We start from the raw sequence: 26355 nt of genomic DNA on the forward strand, positions 1-26355 counted from the left end.
GGTACAGAAGATAGAGCTAATTCAAAGAACTATAACAGAAGGTAACTTCAACTAACAGTCAGAGAGGACAAAAGGAAACTGTGCTTAATTGGAGTTTGATACTGCTTAGGATCAAAAGGCACCTGAATGCAGAGTTTGCTGTGTCATGGACATTGCTTTTACACACTGTCAGTTATGATATTTTGTACATAAACTGGTGTCATGGGGAGTTCTCTTGTCAAAATATTTGTGTGAGCATGATTGTAACTTTGCCAGTTTGTGTCCAAAACAAAATATACAAAGAAATTATTTTTCTCTCTTTTGTGATTGAAAAGGGTTTAACATTAGTTCTCTATCAGTTGAGACATTGATGTAAGGTCCTCAAAAGGTAAAGGAGCACTTTGCTTATTAATTTGAAGAGGTGAGCTTTAGGTTTTGATTTCCATATGTTCCTGGTTTTAAATGTGGGCATACTGAAACTTAGCAAAAAAGGATTTACTTCGCATTTGCTATTTTGTCATTGAAGAGATGGCTTTTAATCACTAAAGTACCTTCGTTAAATAGTACAGGGTGAGGCAGAAATGACGGACTTTTTTACAAAATCACAAATTTGTTAATTTTTTCTTACAAAGAAATTTATTGAAAGATTTGAATTCATATTGAAATAGCATTTGACAATTTGTAGGGATGGAAATGCAGGACTAAATACAAAATACGCCTTACCGAACGATTACTGAGGCCAAGTTCAAAAGAATGCTTCCGAGCAGATCGACTTGGACTGCGGAGCAGGGCTAGTCGTATGCTTTCCACATTTTCAGGGGTACGTGCTGTTCGTGTAGCCCCCGGCGGTCTTTTGTTCATTAGTGTACCTCATGTACGAAGTGCTTTAACCCAACGTAGGATAGTGTTACGAGCGGGAACAGCTTTATTTCTGTGGATATTGAAATGGCAACGAAACTCAAGCTGAACTGCGATAATAGATTGGTTGTTCTTGACAAAACAGTCTGTGTTCTATCGTCCACGGCTCCATGGCTTCAACTAAAAAGAAAATAAAAAAATGCTAAGACTTTGAGCACCTAACACCACCTACCACACATCTGTCACTCCACCTCGTGGTGAGGGACGCGAATGCTGGGGGTGTGGCGTGGAAGGCAGGAGGCGTGGAAGGCAGGAGGCGCGGAAGGCTGGGGGCGCGGAAGGCTGGGGGCGTGGAAGGTCGAGTCTGCGACCTGCAGCCGGATATAATTGGGTCCTTTCTGCCTCACCCTGTAGTTCCTTTTCCATTTTAATGTCACAATATGCATGTTAGTTGAATGTACCATGTAATTAGGCCTAATTAGGAACTTTCCTTCTGCTTCTTCGGTTTGAAAAATCAAGTTCTCCCAGAGTAAATGCCATGTTGAATACTCACAGCCCACATCTAAGGTAAGTTTTCCAGTAGCCTTTCCAGCATCATTAATTGCCAAACAAATATAATCTCCTGCATCTATATCACGAGTTTCTGTAATTCTCAAAATCCCTTTAACACTTTCAAAGATAATAAAAGGCGAAGGCTGAAGTTCAAGATCACCTGTTAAGGAAGCAAAAAAGAGATGATGTTTCAATAAATATTGTAGATAAGAATATAATTCTAAAGCTAAACATGTTTTTCTTTAAATTTATATAAAAGTACGTTTCTGCAAAAAAGACAACAGCACATTTATTAAGAAAGCACTGCAATTACTATAGAGCACTATACAATAATTAACTTAACAGTAAATAAAGTGAACTAAGTATGAGTAATGTAGTTTTTCTAATATAGGAGTAACTTTTCAACTATCAGTCCTTCCATTAAACTGTTTTAATTAAACATTTTATCTTTAATAAAATACACTTTTACACTAAGTAAAGCAGAATTTGAATATCCTACAAGCCAAATGAAGCCAATTTAGACCTTAAAAAAATTTGAAAAAAAATATTTTTGGCTTAGGGAGTTTGAGTGACATAGATTCAGCCTACTTCATTGTGACATTAACTTTACTTTACTTACCCTCCACGGAGTACAACAAGCACATTTTTGACAGCCATATACAGCACATGGATGATGTAAAAGAACAGCATATCCTGCTATTTTTTTTTTTTTTGCACAAGCAACCACTTGGATAGAATTTTGCTTTGAACTCTGATATGAGTTGTTATGTGTCTCTAAGGAACACTTTTTCTATATTATGTTTTATTATGTTTCATTATTACCTTTATGAATCTGGGGTGAGTTTCCCAAAAGCATTGTAACTCGATCTTAAGATCAATCGCTAATTTAATAAGGTTTGTAGAAAGTCATCCTAATTAAAGTGGCACAATAAATGCTTCATAATCCATGTGCTCACATACCTACAAGTTATTTGCCAAGTGCCTTTAAAAGTGGCTAACTCAACAGACAAGCCACATTAAATTCACATCATGACAGTTTTATGAACATTTAAAATTACTACAATTTATACTTGAGATTAAATCATTTTAATGATGTAATGCATCAATGCCTTTGCATGACTATATATTATACAGACACTGTTAATTTATATTTTTTCCTGATGTTAATAGTTACACATGTACAAGTTGATATGTCTATGTTCTTTAGAAACTCTGAAGAATCTATGTCATGAGGTTTCACCTAGCTAAATTTTGACAGAGATTTTACTGTATTGAAATTGGCTATGAAGAAATACGGAAAGAAAGGAAAGGGAAAGACAGGACAGTTAGGGTAGATATACTGTAGCTATAATAATAATAGCTGAGCACAATATCTATTGAATTAAATGTTGGTGTCTCCCATAATTACAATGCTGCACGTGATGTAAATTCATGGGTTGTAGCTGAAACTTAATCCTACTTCCAGACTCTTGCAGTCTAGTTAAACCTACCATAACAGTTGTCAGGGATGCCAGGGGCCATGACCCGGCCGGGACGCCAGGAGGGACCGGAAGAGGGTCAGAGCCCTGCCTGGATCACGTGGGTTTGCCTTCCGGTTGCTTTGGGGCCACGGGTCAAGGGCATGGAAGCCCTTCCCTGTAGGAGCCCGTGGTCACCGCCAGGAGGCGCCCCAATGCCTTGGGGACTTGTTTCCCCAGCACTCCCGCCACACCAGGAAGTGCTGGGGGGAAGACTTTGGAGGATGCCCGGAGAGCAGCCGGGAGGACAGCCGGCACTTCCGCCACACTGGGGCGTGGCCAGAAGAAGATTGCCGGGAACACCTGGGGCTCATCCGGTCCTCTATAAAAGGGGCCGTCTCCATTCATTCGAGGCGAGAGTCGGGTGGAAGGAGGACGAGGCAAGAGGAGCTGTGGAGGCGGCCCGAAGACAAGGCATTGTGGCCAGGACTGTGTTATTTGGGGTATTGTGCACTTTTGAACTGGGTCTGAGTGACCATTGAATTGGGTCTGAGTGACCAATATTGTAAATATTGTGTTTAATAAACGTGTGGTGGTTTTAAGACAACATGTCCGCCTGTCTGTGTCCGGGCAAAGTTCACATCTGGCGTAGTCGGCAGGATGCTCCGCCTGTTTCAAGAAGGTAATAAATGTCGAGATTGCTGGTGGACGACTATTGAGTGATAGTCAATATCCCCTTTGTGCACGGCTGTTGACACCCGTATGTGGTATAGCAGGTCTGCGGCTCAGAAAAACGGCCATTTTAAATAAATAATTGGGAGTGCTCACACTGGGGAGTAGAGCAGGTGAGAGTGATTGTCTGACAGCAGGGGGTGTTCTAAACGTATCATTTTGCAACTGATTCTGTGTCATTTACTCTTAAACCTGAGAACCCTGACTATTGTTTAATGCCAAGACTTTCTCATTAAGAAAATGTAAAAAAAAACTGTCATAATTCTGATTTTCCTTTTACTACATTGCTTTGAAATCCCCTCCCTACACAGCCTTATCAATATATCAGCCAACATGTCATGATCCACATCTTACATGGCTGCTAGTCTGACACATAATGACTAAAACAATGAGGTGTAATTAAAAATATTGCTGCATCTGTAAAGGGGTGAAAATACACAGATTGCACAGACCTTGATACTGTGTTAATCCCGCTTTTCTGGGTGAGTCCTCAGATGCTGACTGACTTTTTATTGTCGCTGTATAAATGGCACCCTGCCACTGCCCTTTGGACACCTTGAAAATAACAAAACAAATCCACCTTCGACTTGTCTGCCTCTTGTTTGCTGTTTTACTTCACCCACTGTTCACACCCTGTCACTGTCTTACTAACTGACCCATATTTCTGCTGGTCATTGTCAGGACAGCAAGCCATAAAAGCACTCATGAAAAGGAACCTAAATGCTTACAAGCCACACATGGTAGCACAGCTCTTTAATATGATATTATTAACATTTTTACTTTTTTTTTTTTTTTACTTGTGGTGCATGTGTAAGTCTTTAGAGCATGAAGCACCCATGACAATGTTGTGTGGGTCCTATTTGTAGCAGTTAGCCACTGTCCTCCTGTACAGATATAATGGAAAATACTGTATCATTGCTGCTGCAAGGATAGCCATGAGCCAAATTGACTGAGCGGTTTACATCTTGGTCACCTGTCCTGAAAAAGCCTGAAAACAAGATGGCGGTGCAGTTGCTTCTCTGTTATAGGGTGATAACGTTTATATTTAAATATCAGTTTCCCAAGTACCATTAGGATTTTGTTTTTGCCGTTGGTGTGGCCACTGCTGTACACATAACCATAATAATAAAGATAAAAACATGTACAAACATATAAGTAATGCCTAGGATCAAAATTTACTTATTTTAATTTGAATATTCAAGCCTTATTTTTTGGCTAACATGACAGCCCTACTTCCAAAGTCAGTGTTGCTGCGCTGTTATAGTTGTATGCGCAACATTGCATAACATTTCTATAAGATGGTATGGGTGTTATCAAATTTCTTTATCTTAGTGCTGAGGGTTTATAACGGGCTAGTGTGAATGGTAGGCAGGCCATTATCACTACTATTTTTAAATGTTATTTTGCATTTTTCATCAGTTCTAATTAAAAGACTTCGTTTTAATTCCACTGTACTTGAACTACTCCCTATACGTTTAAGAAATAAACACAACATGCACTGTTTAAAGGGGTCAGGAATTTTTTAATACATAATGAAATGTATTTATTTCATTCAACAACTGTGTAAAAGAATTACAGATTATATAATTCAAATATCTGCAAAAACACTTCACAAATTACCACCAGGCTGTACAGGTAGTGTTTATGTGTTTTAAACAGTTAGGTTGTGATGTGCGGGCACTTATGCTCTTCCATTTTTCTTTTTCTTGCTTTTAAAAAGACCACTGTATGTCTTGTCATCAAAAAGAATTACAATGTCTTCTACAGAAAAATGGGATTTCTCCCATGACTTGTATCTCTCATTTCTTTTTCATTGGTGATAGAAATAATAGGTGTCCATTTTGTGCTATGTACACTCCTCATCTTGTTTATTTATTAAATTATGATTCCACATTTATTTTATATTGTTTTATACAACTTTATTTCATCCCACAGAAAGATAAATAACTAAATCATATATTCCAAATCATTTTTTTATTTGACTTTTTGACGTTTTTATAGGTGACTTCAACAATAAGATTAACAAAGTAGTACTATACTCCCTCATAAAGTAGCTGATTAAGAGGAGTTTTAAGAAAACCACGAAAAAGTAGGTTATTCTGTATGTTATGTACGTTTCTTGCAAGGTTACTCATTAGCCTCTAAGAGTCATTAATTTCTGGAAACTCACCCATTTCATAATGAAATTAACTTGATAATCTGGATGTAAACACTCTGCTTCCACATTCTTCTTTCCAAAAGTAACACACTAACTGATCTCTTTAGGATAAACAGATAACTGCTATGTTATGCAAAAATGTTAAAGATTATGTCAACATTCCATCCCTTCAAACATACTGTATACTACATAATTCCTTGGTTATATTAAATTTAATTAACATTTTAATACTGTATATATATAAAGTATATGTAAGTGAAATTCACTGCCCTAGTTTTAGAAGTTAAAGTGCTCACCTTTATACCACTTAATTTTGGGATCTGGAATCCCACTGACTTTGCATTCCATCTCAGTTATGTCTCCAAGTCCGGTAAGAAGTTTAGGTTGGACCACTGAAACCTTTGGTGCCTCTAGAATTAGTTTAAATGAATTTATACAATACAATGTTTTACTATGTAGTGCTGAAAATTTTCTCTGAGCATAAGAACAGAGCAAAAGTGATACATTTAAAACAACAAAACTGTCTTTCAAATAAGCTTACAAATATCTTACTGTTTATTTGTTAATATTCAGGCTGACTAGTTTTACACATAGAGCATGTACTAAGTGAAACAGAAGGTTATTAATTGCCTATAAAAATACACTTTAATCCTCTACAGGTTTAACATCAGCAGTAAAATAACATGACCATTTTGGTGAGTTCTAAATGTTTTTTTTATGAAAAACTGAGAATGTTAAAGGTTAATACTAAATATTAGGTAACACATAGAAAAAATGTTACTATTTCAGTCCAACAAGACATTTTTTTCTTTTTGTCAGCATTCTCCACAAGTTTCGTTCTGACCTTTGACTATAAGCATTAGGCATAGAGACTAACATATAAATGCTCCATAGAGAAAAAAAGAAAGCAAAACACAATATAATGGTATATAACCATTTTACTGGTCCATCGTTAAGGGTACTAGTCTTGATCAAGATGTTTAACTAAATTATTTTATTTACATACCAATATAGATAAGAGCAGAGGTCTGTCTGTCTGTTCCTGCTGGATTGCTTGCCAAGCAACTATAAATTCCTGAATCTCTTTGAGCTGCATTTTTAATTATCAGTGTACCATCCAGAGTTAACCTGTACCTAAGCAGATTAAAATAAAGACTGAAATGGTTAATTTCAAGATGCATTAAATGACTTGTGATTTTTATAAATATCTTTTTTAATTATTTTAAATATTATTGTTCTTCAGCCATAAACATTCACTTATATAGTATATGCACTATATAAGTCAGAAAAATCAGAGACTATCTCAGAAGTACCAGATATAAAGTAGCTTCCTACACTGGCCACCCCATCTCTAGACACATGTCTGCCCACACCTAAACTCACATTCATTCATACAGGGCAAATTAAAATTCACCAATTGACTTACTACTGACACTTTTGGAATCTTGGGGTTACCTTGAGTACAAGAAGAAAAAACACACAAACATTTGTAGTACATGCATATTCCACACTGTCAGTGCTTGGTGGTAGGACTAACACCTAGGACTCTGGGGCTATAAGGCAGTGGGACTAACCACTGTGACATAAACTGAAACATAAAAATCTGTTCATTTACCTGTTTGAGCCTATGATAAATATATCATTTTGTGTCCACACAAGGTGAGGTTTAGGGTAACCTTTCGCAGAACATCGTATTCGAACATCTTGTCCAGTAACAAATGTCTGATTCCTTGGTTCTACAATTACTTGTGGGGGTTCTGCAGTAAAAAGTACAGATTTCAATTCCATGACTTTTTTCAAAAATTGAAAAGTGATTAAGTGCTTTTCTTCTCTTCATTACATTTTTACCTTACATTTTGTGTAAAGCATATAAAATGACACAGAACTGGTTTACATTTGTTCCCTGTCAATGTAAACAACTAAAAAACAATTGTGATATTGCAATCAAATTATTTTAATAAGTGACAGATAATCTCATAGTAATTCAATTAAAATGAGCTAACAAATGGTAATTTCTTTTGTGTGTTTTTTTAACCTCTTTAGTGTTTGTGGTCTGGTTTCGTCTTTGTAGCACTACTGATTTTACAGAAAAAAGGAGAAAGTAACAAAATGTATGCAAACAGATTGCTAATGCTTGATTTATTTCAAAACAGAGTTACTCCATAGGTTTTCTTGCTAAAACATCTGTGTACACTGAATTACTTTCAGTTTCAAAAATCCAATTCAAAGAAACACTCCTAATGTCCACTATAACACATCCTAACCTTAATCACTCTATCACTATTTCAAAAGTAATGTATTAATCATTATGCTAAATCTTGAAATATTTAAGGTCTAAATTAAACCTGATCTAAATACTATATTAACAATCATAATTTCAGTCCTTTCTAATTCAACAGTATGACTTTTCATGATGAGTGCACTGTTATTAAGATTCCAGAATTACTCACTCATTCATATATTTACTAGCAACAATGTTTTTTGGCTCCAATGATTGAATGCTCTACCATTAGATTTAAATTTTCATAGAAAACAGAACATACTGTATGTGATTTAACACTAGAATTACCAGAGCCTACGAAAAAACTCGTAATTCCGTCCCACCTTAAACTGCTTCTTAAATCCCTTCACACCTCTCCGCCAGCGCCCTTTGTTCTCTAAATGTGCTGATAAAGAGAAGCTAGGAGCAGCCGGCTATTCCATCCCCACCAATTTAGAACGTGCACGAACTTCTCTCAGCTCATGCCTTGATTGAGTATCTGGGAGTGAAGTGGAGTTTTAGAGTGAAATAATAGATCGTTGTTTGGAACACACGCATTTCATGTCTGTTCCGTTTCTACAGTAATCTGTGTCAACACATTGTTAAAACAGAAACTTTTTTTATATTCTAGTAGTAGATGACAAAATGTAGGCATAAACTATATAATCTATGAAGCCTGAAGTCCAAATAGCAAAGAAACATTTTCACAAGAATAACACAATTGCACTTTTATTCAAACATATAACTGCAGAATGAAAAAGCCGCCTTAACATGCGACATTGACACCAGTTTACTATAACTGACTCGTGGTTCAATAGGTACAGCCCCGCTTGAATCAAGGGGTCACGGATTCGATCCTGCGCCTCCCTTTGAGAAGTAAACTGTTCTTAGTCTTACTGTTTTAGAAGAAAAACATACATTTGATTTCAGTCTGTAACAGCCGGTGCAATTTATGATCTTTGTAAAGGTTAGCTTTTTTTTTTTTATTCACTTTTCACTCTCTCAGTCGCGTTCAGAATCAATCCATACAACCCCATCTGACACGGCTGTTTTCACTAAAGACGCTTATAGCTCTGCAGTGTACCACGATGCATACTAACGCCCCCGGTTCTGACACACAAACGGCGAAGCTGCCTTACTCACCGTACTTGCTTTTCTTTTTATTCAGTTTTATTGAGTGTTCCTGCCAGTCCCCGCATGTTGCTGTATGCTTTTTCTTTTGCACCCCAGGACATGCAGAAGAAAGAATGGTAAAGACCAACTTCGCGCTATATGCAATCATCAGACACTCCCCATCTGCCCGTGTCGCTCAAACACAGGAACATATATTGGTGTAAAAGTATAACAAAAGTGCACTTTTATTCAAGTGCACTTTTTCCATCGCCTTTTCCTGTAAGAAGCAGTGTACACACTTCTCTCTATGCTGTGGTTTCTATTACACACCTGAAAGAAAGAGACAATATATGTGAACAATATCCAGCATACAGCAACATGCGGGGACTGGCAGGAACACTCAATAAAACTGAATAAAAAGAAAATCAAGTGACGGTGAGATACGAAGAAGACAGCTTCGCCAGCGTCTGTGTGTCAGAACTGGGGGCGTTAGTATGCATCGTGGTACAGCAGAGCTATAGCGCTCTGTATTCTGTTTCTTTTGTACTCCAGGGCACGCAGAGGAGAGAATAGTAAAGAGCAGTAAGTTCGGCGCTATATGCAATCATCAGACACTCTCCATCTGCCCGTTGTTTTGTTATACTTTTCAATACTTTTTATACTGCTCAAACGGGCATGCTCAAAAAATACACGTGTAATGCCACGAAAAGTGCACGCAGACACTTCATTTCGCAAACAAAACAAGTGCACTTTTATTCAAAACTACCTGTATAACCGAAGAAAAAAGAAAGCAAGATACAGTAGGCGATTGATACGACATCTTGCATGGTGCAATGCTAAGAAGTGAAGATTTTCATTCCGTGCTATATAAAATCATCACATTCAAATATTAACAGTTCCCACACACCCAAGGACCGTCCTTCCTACATTTACGACACGTGTACTTGTTGCCGTGTACACACCTCTCTGTGCTATGGTTTCTATTACACTGAATGAGCACCTGACACTGTACTTTCTTCCCTGGGGAAGGTCCGCATCAGAGAATTTCCAGTTCCTGCATAAATTCACACCGATCTGACGCTGTTCGTTTTCAAATAATATTGCATTAGTGCGATTATATTTTCACATATATTGTCTTTCTTTCAGGTGTGTAATAGAAACCACAGCATAGAGAGAAGTGTGTACACTGCTTCTTACAGGAAAAGGCGATGGAAAAAGTGCACTTGAATAAAAGTGCACTTTTGTTATACTTTTACACCAATATATGTTCCTGTGTTTGAACGACACGGGCAGATGGGGAGTGTCTGATGATTGCATATAGCGCCGAAGTTGGTCTTTACCATTCTTTCTTCTGCATGTCCTGGGGTGCAAAAGAAAAAGCATACAGCAACATGCGGGACTGGCAGGAACACTCAATAAAACTGAATAAAAAGAAAAGCAAGTGACGGTGAGATACGAAGAAGGCAGCTTCGCCAGCGTTTGTGTGTCAGAACCGGGGGTTTAGTATGCATCGTGGTACACTGCAGAGCTATAGCGCGTCTTTAGTGAAAACAGCCGTGTCAGATGGGGTTGTATGGATTGATTCTGAACGCGACTGAGAGAGTGAAAAGTGAATAAAAAAAAAAAGCTAACCTTTACAAAGATCATAAATTGCACCGGCTGTTACAGACTGAAATCAAATGTATGTTTTTTTCTAAAACAGTAAGACTAAGAACAGTTTACTTCTCAAAAGGGAGGGGCGCAGGATCGAATCCGTGACCCCTTGATTCCCAAGCGGGGGCTGTACCTATTGAACCACGGAGTCAGTTATAGTAAACTGGTGTCAATGTCGCATGTTAAGGCGGCTTTTTCATTCTGCAGTTATATGTTTGAATAAAAGTGCAATTGTGTTATTCTTGTGAAAATGTTTCTTTGCTATTTGGACTTCAGGCTTCATACATTATATAGTTTATGCCTACATTTTGTCATCTACTACTAGAATATAAAAAAAGTTTCTGTTTTAACAATGTGTTGACACAGATTACTGTAGAAACGGAACAGACATGAAATGCGTGTGTTCCAAACAACGATCTATTATTTCACTCTAAAACTCCACTTCACTCCCAGATACTCAATCAAGGCATGAGCTGAGAGAAGTTCGTGCACGTTCTAAATTGGTGGGGGATGGAATAGCCGGCTGCTCCAGCTTCTCTTTATCAGCACATTTAGAGAACAAAGGACGCTGGCGGAGAGGTGTGAAGGGATTTAAGAAGCAGTTTAAGGTGGGACGGAATTACGAGTTTTTTCGTAGGCTCTGGTAATTCTAGTGTTAATCCAGCTCAGCATTCTTTGCAGTTATTTTGATTAACTCATTACTTTAAGCTTTTGTATAAAAGCTGGAAGAAGTTATCATCATTTTGAAAATTATGTTAATATTTGGTTCATTTAAAAAGGGTTGAGTCACAATTATCAGATTACGGATGTATTACAGCTCACTCATCCATAATAATTTGTGTAATCCTGTAATAAGAAAAAGCAAAACAGACATTCAAAAGTAATCCTTTTGTTTTATCCTCATACTGTATGTCTTTCACTGATTATAATACATATGTTCGGACACTTTGTTCTGTGCTCAATTATTGAGATTATATTAGTTTAAAGTAAAACAGAAAGCATGAAAAAAAAAGCTTTGTATGTGCCAGGTATACCTCAACAGTGTTAAAAATCTAATTGTTAGAACATTTAATTTCATGAAGTAGTCTCTTTAAAATAAAGCAATTAAAGTTAAGTCAAATGTTGATCATTGATATTTTATTTTCTATGAGGTAGTCACACTTTTATTATGAACATTTTTGCATGCTGTGGATCTAACCAAAATGATCATTCAAAGTAATTGTAATGAAGACATTTTATCACCTATTCTTAAGTTAAATTACTCTAATCATTTTCAAAGAATAATAAAGTTATTATGTTAAACAACGACAAACAAATTGAAGTTCACCTATCCAGTTTCTTTTAAATTACATTACTGAAATGTACTACATTCAATATAATATGAGAAGGAAATGAATGAATAGTGGAAATATGTTTTTGTTTGTTATTAAATTCAAATTTATTTACTGAATATGAAATAAACATTTTAAATGATGCAAAATGTTTAATGAATTTTTTAGCAAAGTCTAAACCAAAAATAAGATGTTACATCCTTAGAAGAATAATTACAGTAATATTAAAATGTGCTGTATAAATAGCAGAAATTCCCACAACATTATATAAAGAGAATATGTTACTTATCAAATATTTTGCATCTGTATTTCATTACAGAATTCTTCAAAATCTTAAAATGTAAATATTAAATCCAGATATTCTGTAACTGTGGGAATCGAAAAGGATTAACAATTGGTTCATGATGTGAAACACATCCTGGATGGATTCATTTTGCTTTGAAGCCTGCCAAAACAAAGTCCTGTCTCAGCTCCTCTGAAATCTGCACAAAGGTTTTGTAGTACTTAAGATCTGATTTATAGACAAAGAAGATGTTTTATGTATTTTATCCTCATAGAAGGCATGTGCTTGACTACATCAGAGTTTAAGAAAAGTAGCCTTTCAAGAACTAATCTGAATGCATATTTTTCAACAGTATTAATAAAATTCTCATTAGTTTTACACAACTGCTTAACTGCAGTAGTTAAGGCTGCTGCTTCTCAGGCTCAGGAGATGGGTTCAGATTCTGGCCTGGTTGCAGCCTGTGTGGAATTTTCATGATCTCCTTGTCTTGCTATGATCTCTCAGTCTTGCAAATTTACTCTGTACAATATCTACAGTGTATCTGACAGAATATGCAGTTCAACACCCGATTCCAACATTGGCCTTGTCTTTCACATCTGTACTAATGTACCTCTCTGATAGCAGCAGCATCAACATGTATCACCAAGCTGCTGCAGATGATTCACAATGCAGCAGCACGTCTGGAGTTCAACCAGCTGAGGAGGCAACATGTCATTTCTCTTTTCAGATCACTACACTGGCTTCCTGTGTTGGCACATATTATGTTAATAATCTTGATGCTTGTCCACAGAGTTGTCAGTGGATATGAACCTTTTAAATCGAGACACCTCTGAGGTCCTATGCTACTTCTTGACCACACAAGGCCTGCTACTGAATGGTGTCTGGTGATGACAGCTCTGAGTAGGATTAAGTCTATCGAAACTGCAAGCCCCCTCAATGTGTTTAAGAAGCGTTTGAATTCCCTTGTTTGGGTGAATTCCTGTTTAGCTGTTATGGTTTATAATCTAGGAATTGAAATCAACTGGCATTTTGTCCTGAGCTCTTCACTTATGGTGATTAATTTTATAACCCTATCCTGTAATGCTTGTTTCCCAAACAGTCACAAACAGTAAACTGATGTTTACTCAATTATGTGGACCTCTTTTGTAAGTCAGTTTGGATAAAAAGAATCTGCTAAATAAATAAATGCAAATGTCTATGCTGGATTTCTTCTTTATACTCTTTGTCTTGCACGTTACACCAAATGTTGATTCAGAATAAGTGTGGATGTGTGTGAGTGTGCACCGCAACAACAGCAACATTTATTTATATAGCATCTTTTCATACAAATTATGTAGCTCAAAATGCCTTACAAGATGAAGAAAGAAAAAAGAAAAATATAAAAATAAGATCAGGCAATACTAAGTAATAAAGAATAAAGTAAGGTCTGATAACCAGGAGGACAGAAAAACCAAAACAAAAAAAAAAACTCCAGAGAGCTGGAGAAAAAAGAAAAAAAAATCTGCAGGGGTTCCAAGGCCATGAGACCACCCAGCACTCACTGGTCAAACCATTTGGTGACAACCAATGTCTTATCCCCATTTGCTTTTTGTCTTGCACCCAATGACGACAGACTATGTCCTGGCTTCTACAACCAGATTTAATTAATGAGGTGGACAAGACATTTGTCTAATATGGTCTTTGACTGATATGCAACAGAAACAGGTATTTTTACAAATTATCCTCAAATACATTAGATTAACTCATTATTCTAAACAGTTCAGTAAATCTGATATTTATTAGATAAATCAGGAGAACAGCCTTTTACATGTCTTAAAAAACTTGCAGTATGATACACATAAATAAATGTATGTGTATCAATCTGAAACAATTCACGTGCAGCTCTGTAATTATTCATGCCTTAAAGTTTGAAATTCAAAGAACATTAACAATGTTTAAAAATGGGACAGTCTGCTAAAACTCCATCCATTACATCTATGACCCTACTCATTCCATTGAAAGTTCACAAGAGGACATTCCTGATTCAGTTTCATGTCTACTGCATGACAACCTCAGTCTCTTACCAATACCCATTAAACCTGGGATAATGAAAAGCCACCAATCAGCCTAACCACATATTTGTAATGTAAGAGGAAACGTGTACTAACACTGCAGTGACCAGTCAAGGTAAAAAAAATCTGATCTCTTAAACTCCAAGGCAGCAACACTAAACACCATGCTACTCTCCAAGTAAAAGTACTATAATACATTCTAACAACAAAAGAAAGCAAATCTTGTAAAAAGATAAAAAAAAGTAATTATAACATCTTATAAAGGGAAATGTTAAAAGCAGCAAGGAAACATGTACAATAAGACATTAGCCAGTCTGAACAAAGACTTTTCACAAAAGCAATTTTTCTCTGTCAGTCTACCCCCCTGTGTAATAGCCAGTCTGTAACTCATGCAGAATAATGGACATCGCACACCTTCATTCTTCAAGTCTAGTCCTTCCTGTGTCAGCTTGTTCACTTCAAAAGCTGCTTAATGACTAGGAAAGATTTCACCACAGGTGATATTTAGTTGTTTTGGACTGTTTTTACAGCTGTTTGTACAGCCAAAGCTTATGTCTTTTTGCAGATTTAACACTGGATATGACCACAAAAAGGGTGACTAATGTCATGGTAGGGATAAAGTAAGGCAAAAAAAAACAACAATTTTTTAAGTCTTCCCACTAAAAGCAATTTATCAACATATATATGCAGCTACATGTCATTAATTATCAAACATATATCTCTTATACAGTTAATGTAAAAGAGCATGTCAAATGAATGTTTCCAAACTCAAGGAGATTGTTCTGGACATCAGGAGGGAGCAGCAGAACAGCTATTCATCTCTCAGGGTCTATGGGTCCCTGGTAGACAGAGTCAGCAACTTCAAGTATCTAGACATGTACTGTAGGTCTCTAAGGATCTAACATGAACTAAATACATCTTCATTTGGGGACAAAAGGCAAGACAAAAATTGTACCACATCAGGCAGCTGAGGAAATATGAAATCTCCTCAGCATTACAAAAAAATTCAGATGCCGCAATAGGGTATGAGCTTATTGGGAGCATCCCAGCTTGAGTTGTTAATAGCAAAGCCCTGCATGGTGTACTGAAAGAATCGCCAGGACATCATTGCCTGGCCTGTAGGACATGTACCCCCTACCAATGAAGTATGAGGGCAAAACAAATAGTTGCTGACAATTTCACCAAGGCCTTAAGCTTTTTTCAATGGTTGCCCTCTGGCAAAAAATCTCCATAGAAATATGACCAAAACTGAAAGGCTGAGAAGAAACTTCTATCCTCAGGCTTTTCAGATTTTAAACTCTGTTTAATTAATTCTATTACATTTTTGCAGACTTTAAAATCTGTTAATTGTCTACTTTACATTGTATTTGTTACTCTAGATGTATCTATACTATGATGATTTTTGCACTTTGTCTATGGATTTTGCTAAGAATATTCTGGCCTGTCAAATTGCTTTATTTTGCCTCATTTTGCATATTCATATATTTCACTCTCTATATGCATAGTTTTTGACTTATATTGTACTTTCCTGCTATATATTTTTGTGCAGTAATAGAGTTGTTTACTGCAGCTACATTTCACTGCAATTGTGCTGTAAAATTACGCATCACACTAATAAATCTTTTGAATCTTGAATCGTACTTGAACAGATCAGGCCATATTGTGAAAAAATACACAATTGGAAAAACACTTTATAAAACTTAATTTCTAAATCACTGAATCTAAAAGACAAAAAACCTCACTAGAAACTTAAAAGAACAATTATTAGGGATATTTATTAAGTAACAGAGTTGCTTTCAAGCTGTTACGTTTACAGCCCTTATTATGAATAATATATCTTTAACAATAATGTTACAATAATAATCACTTTCACACTTCCAGAAAAAAATGAAAATACATTTACAGTGAGCCAGCAGCAAAGATACATCAATTTCAGTATGAAAATATGAAAATCCTGCCAAGATTAATTTTCCCTCATTTAGATCTCCCATATGCTTTTGATGCTGACATTGCCAGAAACAGTCATTACATTTAAAAAGAAACAGGCTGACCAGAGATGTCAAAAGCTAAGAACAGTATGTACTTTTTCTATGGTATCTTTATTTTTTCTTAAGACTTACAGTAACTACTAATTATTTAGGTTATTGTAAACTGGCCAGTGGCATGAGAGATATAATAACTAGAAATGAAATTCTTTTTTCTGTTGTTGGGAGACAGAAATGTGATCTTGTGATAAGATTTTATGTGTAACTCTGCATAATTTATTGTATATCTCCTAATTTAATAACTACTTTAATATCTCACATTCCATTACGTTTGACATTTTAGTTTACTGTTGTTTTCTCCATTTCATCATTCTTTGTAAGTTCAGCACACAAGAAGGCTAAATACTCAAAATTAATTTTTCAAGCCATGATCATTTTTAAAAATGTTTTGATCTATGGTGAGGTTAATCTGTAATCCAAGTTTCACTCAGTGTTTTACATAAGAGTCAATGCTATGCACTAACCCTTATATACAATGAAGCAAAATACAAAAAATAAAATATGTACTGTAATATTTTGATATTATCCCTTTTCAATCCATCACTTTATGACAAGAGTTTTGCACTATCTGGTAACTTTTATTGTTGCTTTTGCTGGAATTAACAGACATCTCAGGAAACTGATGCTGTTTGTTTCAGACTGCAAATTACCAACATTTGTGATTTTTTTGTGGAAACACCTAATGCCAATTCATATGCCAACAGTCTTGACTGAGTGTCAGTACTGCTGTTTACAGTAATACATTTGTGCTTCTAAAAATCTATTTTAAATTTAAAAAAAATCCAAATTGATTATAAAAATCAGATGTAGTACTAAACTATCTCATAATGCCCAGGACAATATGAAAATTCCTTTAGAAAATGCATGTATGTTTCGAAATCCACCAAGAAAAAGCAACTCTTACAAACAGATTCTATAGCTTCTTCCACATTAGTTAGCCTCTTAACCCAAACATGGTCATACTACAAGTAACAGCGTTAACAGCAGTCTTCTAAGATTTATTTGTTCTTTCTATAAGCCTGTCTCAGTTTTTGATCAGCATTTTAGAGAGCCATCTTGCAACTGAGGAAGCACACTTAAACATTAAAAATTAGAGATGTGATATAACCATTTCTAGTTTAGTGATAGAAATGAATATGTTAGTAATGGTTTGACATCAGAAAATGAGGATTATAAAAGTGATGATAATAAAAGTCAAAATGTATGGATTTGGTCTAATATAGTGTTGCAAATACACAGCATTTATTTGCTAACATCAAACACAAAAAAAAAATACAAACTCTAATGTTTTTGTAGTGTGTGACCCGATATTTGCGCGATAGACATATGCGCGCCGACAGAATCGCCCCGACACAATCACGAAAGTTTCATTAAATATGGATTACTAGTTTAAAGCATATATAATAATGTTTATTTTAGAAGTCAATATTATGAGACGCGGCATGCCATCAGCACGGCACGCAGATAGTCCTTAAGATCACGCCCTGCAAAGTTAGGAAGAATTGCAGCAAGGGCGTCCCACTCTCTTGGCCTCTCTCGCGATTTTGTCGGCGCGCGTTTGTCGAAAACCAGTTAGCGGGTTTGTCGGCGCTCATTTGTTGGTCTCGGTTTTGTCGGGGCACATATGTCTATCGCGCTTTTGTCGGTGAACCTTGTAGTGTACTACTTTCATTATAAACAAAGCTGAATCCATCTGAACTATACTGCAATAAACTTCAATTCCATAAAGAGTGAAATAACTGCATTTCTCAAATACTTCTTCCCTCAGGTTCATTTCACAGGAAGCTGTTCAATTAGGATACCACTGACAGTAGCGTTGCATAACCTCTAACTGTGATATACCACATCAATTTAGTCCAAAATTGCTCATGACTCACAGGTTAAAGTTGCTAAATACAATACCTGTAAAACCTAAATATTTCATTGATTTCAAAAGGAGATTTGATCTACAAGGAAATTATTAATGATGACCTATGGTGCATATTGAAGCCTTTCTTCCTCACACCGCTGCACTAGTCTACATAGAATGATATTAATCTAATATGAGGGACATAAGTTGTGAGATTCCATTCTGCAACATTCTTAACTGTATCAGTCCATTGTTATATGACTTAAGTTAAAGTAGACACTATAGCCCTGTGGACAAAATATATCAATCTATTATACATAAGAAAAGCCTCTGATCCAAATCATGCCTCTTACATCTATTTTTAATTTTAGAAATTGATTTCAACTGTCTCAGCAGTGTTATTATCTCTGCAGTAATGCGAGCATTACTCAGTTATAGTGAATAAGACATACCTTGGTGCATATTCTAAAATTTACAGCAGGGCTATCAAACAATGCTTGACAATGATCAGAAGGTTTCATATTTAAAATACTGTTTGAATATATAAAGTAAAGAAGTGTGTTTAAAATTCTTGAGGCTACATAAAGTATGTTGCCATAATGTAGGTGTAGACTTCCACAATAAATCATTTATCTTTTATTCACAAGCAAAACTATGCAAGAAAGAAAATCCTGTGATGCTTTGCTTACTTCTTTATTTTAAGGATAATAGTCTTCTTTTGTTTTGCTTGTGGAGCTTCATTGCAGCTGAAGTACCTAAGAGCTCTAGCCACTCAGGATGTGAGAGCGAACACAGAGTCCACTGGGGCTTGCAAATGCTGCAGAATGTGATGACTGATTTCTCCTGTATTATACTAATTTATGAATTCAAAAGGGAGTATAAATCAGCCTTTAAGGGCCCTTGTCTGTAGCAGTTGGTTTGATAGCCTTAATTTGTAACGTGGCAGAGTACTAATACGATAATGTTTACAAATTGCTTGTTTCATCTTGGGCTCTCTCTTCACTGTAACCTCTTCAAAACCAAAAAGAATTGAAATTCTTAATTTAAACATGGTCATAATATGTAATAAAAGATTCTCTGCAGCAGTGCTGACATTTGCAGTACATCATCTGTTGGAATTCATACTGCATACTGTTGTGATTTGACCAATAAAATACATTGCTTCTACATTCCCACAGATGGTACAGTGCAAAAGTTAGCACCTTTGTATAGACTCTTAGACCTATGCAAAAACACAAAAATTACTTGTCTTCAGGACAGTATGTCAATTATTGTACTGTATCAGCTTTTGACCACCTTTACTACCGTATAAAGTTGCAAGGCTACGTAAAAAACAAAAGAGGTAACTGAGGGTGTCATAGGAGGTTAGTCATCCAGCACACATTCTTTTCTAAAAAGCATTTGATATCTAAAATTTTGGAGTCACTTGCTAATATGTGAAACAGTAGCCTTTGGGTAAATCCAACTAAAGCCAAGTTATAAAGATGACTTTAATTCTCATATTTCTGGGAAGACATTAATTAGAGTAACACTGTTATATTGACTGTCATGTATATTGTAAGGAAACATACTTAAGTTTTGTTATAAAAGAGAACCTAATCATTTATATCGTTATTAAAATACGGGTCATTACTTTCAGAAACTGTTGAAATGCTTAAAGCATGAAATCTAGCTTAACATGGCCTTTTCCCTAAATGAGTTGCATTTTTACTAGATTAGTTTGCCAAGAATGTGACATATCAGCTGTTATCTATTTTCTTCATTTGTCTGTTATTATATTTAACAACACAGTATAACGTACAGTATTTTTACTAGAAGAATTTTTTCCCCTTTTGAGTAAAGGTAGCTGGAAGAGTTTGATGAAGAAAATACTGAATCTACCTTGAACTACCAGATGGACAAAGCCTGACGTAGCTCCTCCCTCATTGGTGGCAATGCAGCTGTACTCGCCAGCATCTGAAGGATTCACATTATGTATCTCAAGAGACAGGTTATTCATCATTCTAACACGAGTAGGATCACGTAGTTTGACATCTATGCCACCTTGCATCCATGTTAGATTAAAATGTACAGTGCTTGATATTAAACATGTGAGTATTGCTCTTTCTCCTGGAATCACAGTCACATTATTGAGCACTTGAACAATGGGAGGTGGTTCTGTGAAAAGGAGAAAAAAATGTTAGCAGTCAAACTATAAGGATATGAACCAGTCAGAACCAGAAATGATATAAAAGAGTTCATGGCTACAAGCCATGCTGGACAGACTAAGCCACTCCTTTCTCAATGACCTCTGGCCATCTTTTCTTGAAGAACTCCCAGGTGCTTCCTGATCAATCGAGCAACATAATTCCTGCATTTTGTGTCTTAAGCATCCTCCCAATTGGCTAAACCTTGTATACCACCTGAAGAAGACAGCCAGCAGATACCCTAACTACATCATCATAATAATAATAATACAATTTTATTTATATTGACCTATAATATATTACTACATTAACATAGATTTATATTAGATAGATAGATAGATAGATAGATAGATAGATAGATAGATAGATAGATAGATAGATAGATAGATAGATAGATACTTTATTTATAATATATTACATATAATATTAAAATAGATAAACAATCATAAAGCATTCTGATCTTAGGTTAAAGTGTCCACAAAATATACAGAATAATAGATTCAATTACAATTAACAATTTGTTAAATACTGTATAGAGTTTTCCATGTTTTTCCTACTGTTTCTAACTAACGTTTTTCTAGTTTTAAGATATTTTTTAGTTTAAGTTTATATTTTATTTTTTATTCAATGTTAGCCTTTTGCCATCTTCTATTTTATTTTATTGCTTCTTTTTTGTTTTGTTTTTATTTCGTTTTAGTTTTAAAGCAACTACTTTTAATTTTTGTCACACCAAAAATGTCCACACAGACAGAGTTTTACAAGTGCAAGTTTTGCATGTTGGAGCTATATACTTAATATACACAATTTTTCTGTCTGTGAAAGAACTCAATTTTCTGATGCTAATGGAACAATACAAGGTGTCCAGTATAATCAAAAAATATCAAATAGCTAGTGTACTCTAATCCTAATTATTTGTTACTTTAACCTAAAACAATTTAAAGCAAATGGCTGCTTAATTGCAAAAACACCTTTTTTTAGATTTTCTTTGTGAGCACTGCAATAAAGTCACCATACACATACGCTCTTATCTTATATTTACTTTTGAGATCTTCTGATGCGGACTATTTCTCATCGACCCATTTCAAAAATTTGACAGGTTATTTTTTAACACTGCACTGTTTAACAACATCTTCAAGGAGGCTTCATGAGAGCAACATGATAATTTAACTCCTACAGTCAATGAAAGGTGGATTAAACTGGCATTTTCAAAAAACATAGTAAGCAACAAAGCATCGTAGGAGATTTTACTAGAATTAGAAAGCCTTTATTGTCATTTTACCTTTATGGTACAATAAAATTGTAAAGGCTACATTTGTAAACGTTGCAAGTAAATACTAGGGAGATTGGAGATATTTGCAAACTAAAAAGCATGCTGAAGATAACTTTTCATTCAACAAATCTGGTGTTTCATAGATCAAAAATGATTAGACATTAAATTCAGGGAGTTAAACCAAATCTCTTTAAGAAATACATTAGAGGTCAATCAAAATGTTAAAGCATATACTCGAAGTCTTTGACTAATCTGAGTTTTGTTCATGTTGGCCTGACATATATATTTTTTGTAAGTTAACATGAAAAGTTCTGTTTGAATTCTCTTTAAATCATATGCCTGCAGTAAGGTTGTGTCAACACTGAAATTCTAATTTTCAGTATGATACTTTGAAAAGCATTAGGTGGGTGAGTTAAAAACACCATGCTGAAGACCATTTTTTTAAAGTGTTTTATAAAAGATAAAGTATATACAGGCAATTAGATTCTTTGAATGGACGGCACTTGTTCCAAATTTCTTTGAGACTCTCACACATTCAAAAGTCAATAAATGCCAAAAAAGAACAGTAGTGAAGTCTTCTGTAAACATTAACAATAATATATAATTATTATGTTAATGAAGACAATGCTATCCTTTAGGTAGTATACCTGTTCAAAGTCAGAAAAATGCAAGCAATGTAAGTAGTTCAATCATCTGTAAAAATGACTGTAGCCTAAAGCCGTGCTTCCCAAACTAACTCCATGACAAAACGCCCATGGACTTTTTCTGCTAGATGCCTCAACATAGTGTACTAAGTATAGAAACTGGAGAAGTACACATCTTTTAGTTATTGTTCCTTTAGATAGTTTTGATAGTGTTTTTGGATGGCAAGAATCTATTATTATTGCTGCTTTACTGCATTTACATAAAATTTTTCATAATTTTTTTTGCTGATAAGATCTCATTGAAGAACTTAATCTTTTCCTAATAGAAAAGAGTATGTGCACCAAACAAGATCCATCCATCCATTATCCAACCCGCTATATCCAAACTACAGGGTTACGGGGGTCTGCTGGAGCCAATCCCAGCCAACACAGGGTGCAAGGCAGGAAACAAACCCCAGGCAGGGCGCCAGCCCACCACAGACCAAACAAGATGAATATAAAAAATAAACACATTCTTAACAGTAACTTTTTTCAATACCAAGATTTACTGTCAGCTTTCAAAGAAAGTGCACCCCATAAAAATGAAAATAGCACTTAATAAAATTTTAACGTAAGAATTCAGACTCCAGAACCAAAAAAAACAGAGGCAGCACCCAAGCATTGAATATTGGCATGCAGCGTGCTCTAAACCCCAGGACCCGTCTTTCTGCTATAAGATTACTACAATACTAAGATATCCATTACTAATACATCTATTTTTTTTTTCAATTTTTATTCTCATGCTAAAAGTAATAAAGGCTTCAAAAAAGCAAACATCAATATAAACATAACTGTTGATGTTGAGACCCATAATGAATAATCCTTTAATTACAGGGATTATTAGTACCTGAGACATCCAGATATGTTTGAGCACGACCTGTACCAGCACTGTTGATTGCAATGCATTCATAGTATCCTTCATCTTCCAAAGAGACAACATCAAATTCTAATGTGGCACTTGCACTTTCCCTGTTATAAATATTATTAAAATATTTATCAAAAACATGAAATTAATAGTACATGTTTTACGTATACTCTATTACATGAGCTAAAACAAACATCAACATTTCAAAATAATAAAATGTACTTCAATTAAGCCACTTTTAACTAAAAAGTAATTAAAATATGCTATTGTATATTTCATATATGTGACATTCAGCATCTTGAGTCCTTGGAAAAATAAACATTATATAGAAGACGTTCTTGACTTTACAAATTGGACAATTTGCTCTCTATACTGGTCATAGCAAAAAATTGTAACCTTTCTTAAACTTATGAAATACATCATTTGTCAACCTGTCCAAGCAATAGTAAACTGTTGCCAGTGCTCAGCAGCATAAAGAACTGAGAAAGAAAAACAAATATACCTGAAGAACTGATCTAATCCAAGCTTAACACCATCTCTACTAAACCGCAGTGTGAAAGGAATTAAACTTTCAATATAACAGGATATAGATCCATTTTGCAGATAGTACCCTTGCGTTCGAGGAGGCATCAACACTTTTGGAGCATCTGTAATGACAGAATTCACTTAAAATCACAAGCACATAACATAATAAATGCATCCTGCATACATTACTCAGCCTAACAGGACAAGCAAAGTTCATGTTGATGTTAATGAAATTGGATGCTTCAGTACATGAATGTTGCAGATTTTGTTCATTGTAATTTATTTAATTTTCCAAAATAAGTCCCCAGCCCTAAACAGCTATACAAATATCAATAGTTACAAAATAACTCAAACTTACTACTATTGAAAACAGTTATAGAAAACCTTATTCTTCGAAGAATACACGTCAGTTTAAATTTGGCAGCACATACATGAATGAAATTTCACACGTCTCTAAGAACAAACTCTCTGATCCAACCCAGGAATGAATATCACCTGTGAAAGTTGCATCCAGCCAAATCCAGCCATGCTTTGGCACTGCTCTCTCTACTGGACATTCAGCAGCTTTAAATATGGAGCTGGAGGCTTTTATAAGATTAATAGACTTTTGTCCACTACCTACTGTACATACTTTGGAATAATTCAAGATGGAACACCCATCCTCAACAATCATTCTAATGTACAGAACTTTGTGACAGTGCTAGCCTTGTCAGCAGATTTTGCTCAATTGAAACAGCCCTAGTTCTTTGTCCATTTTGCTTTGGCTAGAGGAATACAGTTGGTCTGAATCTGGAAAGAATAAAGTTAACTCAGTGGAAGCCCATCCATCTATTATATAAAATGTGTTAGCTTCTCTTGAATATATTTGACCTTTGCTTTTTTATTGCTTTATTGCATATCATTTAGTGGAAGGAAAGGGATAGAAAAGACTTAAATATATAATTATACTGTATATTGCATTAATGGTATGAATATTGTCAAAGTTTTTTGCTAATAAAATATTTAAGAGATTTAAAATAGAAAAAGAAAGCATAAAAATAAGCACATACACTTTGCAAAACAAATTGTTGGACCATGGAATGAAACTCAAGGACACAAATAAATCTGCTTTTTTATATACTCTCAGTGCTAGAGAAGAACCTTCACAATGTAACATTTAATCATAATTCTTGGACAAAGGCATTGGGTGAACAAGAAGATTTTTTGTTTTTTCTACCATTGCATATCCATTCATTATAAACACAACATTTAGTGAAAAGACAAAAACTAAAAGAAAAATAGCAAAATATTCTGGTTTGGAGGATTTCGGGGGGAGTGTGCAAACATGTAAGTTAGACATTTTGTAGAAAGTAGATAAATTATATGGATTAAATAAAAATTGTTGAATTTTTGCATTAAAAAGTATTTCTCCCTAATGCAAGGAGTGCTGAAAGAAACTACATGAGCTAAAACAACTGTATTATCTTGGACATATGATATAATTGAGTTATAGATTCAAGTCTAAAAGAAGGAATACAGATGATAAAAAAAGAACAGGGCAGTGAGAGGCACTAAATGTCAAAATTAATTTTCAGACTAAATCACTATATGTTGTTGATAAAGAAGCCAATCAGTTTAGTCATTAAATTTTCTACAAGCCAACAAACTCTGTATTTCAACAAGTAGCATACTGTTAAATTAAATGAGACGAAACACAACAAAGGTGATGTGGTGTTCATGGGCAAATACTACCTTCTGGCAAGTGAATGTGAAATCCTCATTTAAAAACGAAATAGGAAACTGAAATGATGCTTACTGCTTTTAAATCAATCTTCTCAAAAGCCTGAAAATATGGCAATATCTTTTTATAGCACAGAGTCGGAGAAGCAGAAATAAATGTAATTGATCACACACAAACTGGCAATTTGTTTATTACTAGTAATATAATAAACATCTATGGAATACTTGTGTCATTTAAAGCTGATTTATATGTGCATGTACGTCCTGTGATGGTTGGGCAACTCATTCAGGGTTAATTAAACACAATGCTGCTGATTACTGAGAAAATGAATAGATGGATGGGGATCTGCAATATCAAATAAACACTTTTATATACTGTCATGCATACACAAGGAGGGAGCAGATGGGGATCCCTGACTTGCTAAGTGAAACAGGGACAGTTACGTGCTGGCAGACACACTGCACTCTCCCACTATTGTAGTCTTAGAATGGAGGAGGAGACCTGTGAGGAGCCCTGATATAAATTCTAGAATGTTCATGAAGTTCTGCCCCTTCCAGCCCCATGCTCATATAACTGAAGACTCCCACCAGAAGATGGCAGTCAATCTGCATCTAGCGACTGATGGTGCCCTACTAGCCCTCAGTAACTTAATTGTATAGCAGCCAATAGCAGGCATTGCTTCCGTTTATTTTGATATTCTTCCATTTTTTCCCTACTGGGGTTTTTTTTTTGGGAGTTGTTCCTTGTCTTCTTAGAGAGTCAAGGCTGGGGGAGTTGTCAAGAGG

At 35.3% G+C, this 26355-nt stretch overlaps 1 protein-coding gene across 2 annotated transcripts in view; it reads right to left on the minus strand.

Annotated features, from left to right (window-relative positions):
- The window catches only part of hmcn1 (hemicentin 1), a 280760-nt gene that overhangs the window by 149366 nt on the left and 105039 nt on the right, over positions 1-26355 (minus strand). For both annotated transcript variants that reach the window (XM_039735773.1, XM_039735774.1), the window contains exons 9-15: positions 23828-23972; positions 23308-23429; positions 20203-20478; positions 7352-7493; positions 6743-6870; positions 6033-6146; positions 1391-1549 (exon numbers count right to left, since the gene is read on the minus strand). In XM_039735773.1, coding sequence (XP_039591707.1) covers positions 1391-1549; positions 6033-6146; positions 6743-6870; positions 7352-7493; positions 20203-20478; positions 23308-23429; positions 23828-23972 — 1086 coding nt within the window. The remainder of the gene's footprint in view (positions 1-1390; positions 1550-6032; positions 6147-6742; positions 6871-7351; positions 7494-20202; positions 20479-23307; positions 23430-23827; positions 23973-26355) is intronic.

Source organism: Polypterus senegalus, chromosome 14 (genome assembly GCF_016835505.1).
Source record: "Polypterus senegalus isolate Bchr_013 chromosome 14, ASM1683550v1, whole genome shotgun sequence".
Lineage (NCBI taxonomy): Eukaryota > Metazoa > Chordata > Cladistia > Polypteriformes > Polypteridae > Polypterus > Polypterus senegalus.